The following is a 3719-nucleotide window of genomic DNA, read 5'->3' as shown; positions in this document are numbered from 1 at the left end:
GGTCTAGCTACAATTGATTTATGATTTCAACTATATATAATAATATATGTAAATATTCACAACTTACGTAGATTGATTTTGTCTAGATGTACTAGTCTGTACACTAACAATATTATCATTAAACGATAAACAATTAGAAGAAGATGAAGAAATAGTTGGATAATTGAAACTATTCAGATTATTTTGATTTATATTTGACTGATATGTGTACTGTATTGTTTGACGATTAGATAAAGACGGATAATTAAATGATTGTTGTTGTTGTTGTTGATAATAATAGTTCTTATTATTAGTTGTTTTAACAAATAAAGATGATTGTATTTCCGTGGATGAATTAGCCTTTGATAGACCACAATGACATTGTATATGCTAACAAAAGAAACAAATATATATACATATGGATATAAGTCAGAAACCAGCAAGAATACAATTCTGTATCCAACGGTTATATGGATGTTCCATTTGATGTTTGATCACAATCTGTCATTTCAGTCCATGACTTCATTGATCTTGGAAATCCTATCAGACGAGGTGAGTTGGTGTCTGATGAAAGGTTGGTTAGTTTTTGCCAACTTATGTCACTTGTGACGTAGATAAGATATTCACTCTGTTCTTCTTTAAAGCTGTGAAACTTAGTCTTTAAGAATAGAGGATATTCACAGGTTACTAGTATTTTTCCATGGTGTTTTAGAAGCACTACTTGTATATTTTGGGGCAGTTGAATTAGCAGTTCTTAGGTTCGAGGCAGAGTACTAAGTATGGCTAATCAATAGACGAGGTAGTGAATCTTTATTGACCGAGATGGTTAAACTGCGCCATGTAAGTAAGTACGTAGGTGCGTACTAACTGGCTAGGTTCTGGGTGATTATCAAAAACAATGAGTATAGTCTTTCAATGTCAGGGAGCAGAATTGACAGCAGTGACACACGTGGATTCCCTGTTGATCTTCTCTTAGGTCCTAAATTTCTAAGTTCTTTAAAATTTTTTTTCCATTATCTCACTAATTAATATTTCTTCGAACTGTATTTCCCCTCCCTAATCATTTTTATTCGTCTTAATCCTGTTGCTGTCTCTACTACTGTGAAATCTGACCTGAAGATTTCATCTCGCTGTATTATTGTATACTTGATCAAGTGCTACAGCCTACACCAACGTTTCACTCACTACTTTACATGTTACCTAGTAAGTCGCTCATTACTTTGCTGATATATATATGCATGCATCTTAAGTCCTATTCATTCTTCAGTATTCGCATTTTTGTTTTTATTCTCTTTGTGTGCTTGGAAACTCTGTGACCTAAGTTGTACAATGATAGACTGTAGTCACCTTTTCGTATTGTCATCCGAAACTTAAACACCACTGGGATTTATGTAATACGGTCATTAGAACGAAAGATACGCAAAACAAAAGGCCGAAACATCATTGAAAATGAGAGAGCACTTGATAGATGTTATATCATAGCATGACATTTATTAGTTTCACTCGTCGACAACTCAATCAAAGAGGATCGGATACATGACATCAGACCTAGTGGTGAGTGTTTAATCTCCATAGCACTAAGTCAGTATCTATTGATGTACATGCCTAACTTAAATCACCAGGTTATCACGCAATCTGAAGGTCGTGCGTTAGGTCTCCAGTGAAGACATGGATATGTACTGACAAAGGATTTCACATAAAGACGCAATAGACTTCTAGTTATCCCTAGTTGTCAATGGTTGTTTTATTATTAATTCTTAAAGAACAGGCGATTTTCATCGCATTCAATTTATATAAACTCACTAGTTGATAATAGGAGAGATGGGTATATATTTATTTATTTTATTTAAACAGATATATATTGGTACCAACGGGCACCAGATATATATGCGCCTCACAAATCTCATTTGATTTGTGTGGGGGCTGTGATACTACCCGGGTGCCCAAACCGAAGAAGGTGGTTTTCTTAGGGGACCACACCCCGAGCCTTTGACCTAAAGGTCTGATCCACAAGACAGTGGAGCATCGTGAGGAGATGCAGTCCCATGGTAGCCGGTGACCAACAATTGGTTCATGCGCCATTTGTTTCCTCAGGATACTGGAGCCCATGTGCATCATTGGTTTGGAATGAGGGTTTCCCAACTCCACTAGGTGGACCCTCCGTGTCCACCAACCCTGTTAAAGTGCCGGACATTCGCTTTTCGTCCTCTCACTTTCGTAAACAACACCCCCTCCATGAGAAGGCAATGAGTAGGACTTCCCTGGCAGAGGCTATATATTCGCGTGACCATGTGAGAGCATTTGGAGAGGGAGAGTGGACTCTCCCCACTCTCGACCGTACCACGGAATTTGGAGAGGTCATTCGACAGTTGACTTAGATATACTTATATACTTATAAAAATAAAACATTAAAAAATTCGACGCATAACACTTACTGGATATGGACATAGAAATGGTTGTGATAATTCAGTAGATAATATTTGCTGTTGTTGTTCTTCCATACTTAGATTACACCATAGACGATGTCTTAAATCAATTAAATGATTCATTGTTTGGGAATATAATTCAATAGTTGATATAGTTTTTGTTAATAAATTAAAAGCAATTAAATTATAATTTTTATTTGATTCATTATCATCATTATTGACTCCAATAAATCTAATCTCCGTTAACCATATAGCAAGATGAATTAATAATTTACTTGATTTATATGTATAATGATGATCCATTCCATTAGAAGAAGAAGATAAACGAAATAAGAAGAGTAGTAGTAATGCTAATGGCTAAATAATGAAATCAAAGAAGACGAAGAAGAAGAATATCAGAAGGGGGTTTTGTGGATATTATAGTAATATTTTAATAGTTGAGATCATGAATCAATTGAAGGTAGACCATCATGGAAAACTTGGACGAAACCGACGTACAGTGCTTCCAGGTTTTCCAATGGTGATCTACCTTCAATTGACTCATGATCTCAACTATTAAAATAATAATAATAATTGCAAATATGAAATGAAGAAAAAATACTCTTTAAAAAAAATGCAAATTTCATTATATAGTTTTCGCAAGCACAGTTCAGACTTCAGTTGATGGATCACAAACATCTCAACACTTCAAACTATTTGCTGGCGCCAACTAGAGTTTTATGTATTATAACTATATTACTCATAAGACTGTCCCGACGTACAATGTTTTATGGTGTAGGAGTAGGTTGGAAGAAAGCTATGACCGGCCAGATCAAAATGTGGCACAAATCCATGAAGTCACTGACAATTGGATTGAGCCATGTTGGTAGGTGTAGACTACCTGGTTGGGATCCTCGAGATGATATCAATCGATGTTTAGAGACCTTGAATGACATAGCTCAAAATCGTTTGCAATGATGAAGGTGCATCCACTCTTTGCTATGTCTCGATAAGAATAGTAAATGGCAACTTTGAGATCCATTTATGGACTAATACTATGTATATATTTTTTATCGTATAATTGCTAACTAACCAAACTGTTCATATTTATGTCCCCCTTATTACGAGCCTTATTTTGACCTATAAACTATTGTTATATGATTTACCATTCCTGAATTATGCTCTGTCTATCATCTACTATCTCCCTTATTCACAGCCACATTTGGCTGAATCTTGTAAAAATGTTGTTTCTTATTTTATGGTACGATAAGGTCTGTTTGATTGGTATATAAACTCAGTATGTTTGAAATACAACGATTCATATTGCAGAGGCTG

At 35.3% G+C, this 3719-nt stretch overlaps 1 protein-coding gene across 1 annotated transcript in view; it reads right to left on the bottom strand.

Moving 5' to 3' along the window:
* Window positions 1-3719, bottom strand: part of Smp_212490 (sec31-related protein) — a gene marked incomplete at both ends in the record, with an annotated part of 48255 nt that overhangs the window by 8450 nt on the left and 36086 nt on the right. Inside the window, 2 exons of the mRNA XM_018790523.1 lie at window positions 68-369; window positions 2415-2762. Of these exons, the coding sequence (XP_018646251.1) occupies window positions 68-369; window positions 2415-2762 (650 nt within the window). The remainder of the gene's footprint in view (window positions 1-67; window positions 370-2414; window positions 2763-3719) is intronic.

The sequence above is a fragment of the Schistosoma mansoni genome (genome assembly GCF_000237925.1).
Source record: "Schistosoma mansoni, WGS project CABG00000000 data, supercontig 0080, strain Puerto Rico, whole genome shotgun sequence".
In the NCBI taxonomy this organism is placed as follows: domain Eukaryota; kingdom Metazoa; phylum Platyhelminthes; class Trematoda; order Strigeidida; family Schistosomatidae; genus Schistosoma; species Schistosoma mansoni.
Note: the sequence above shows the minus strand (reverse complement) of the source record. Positions and strands in the feature narration are given on the sequence as shown.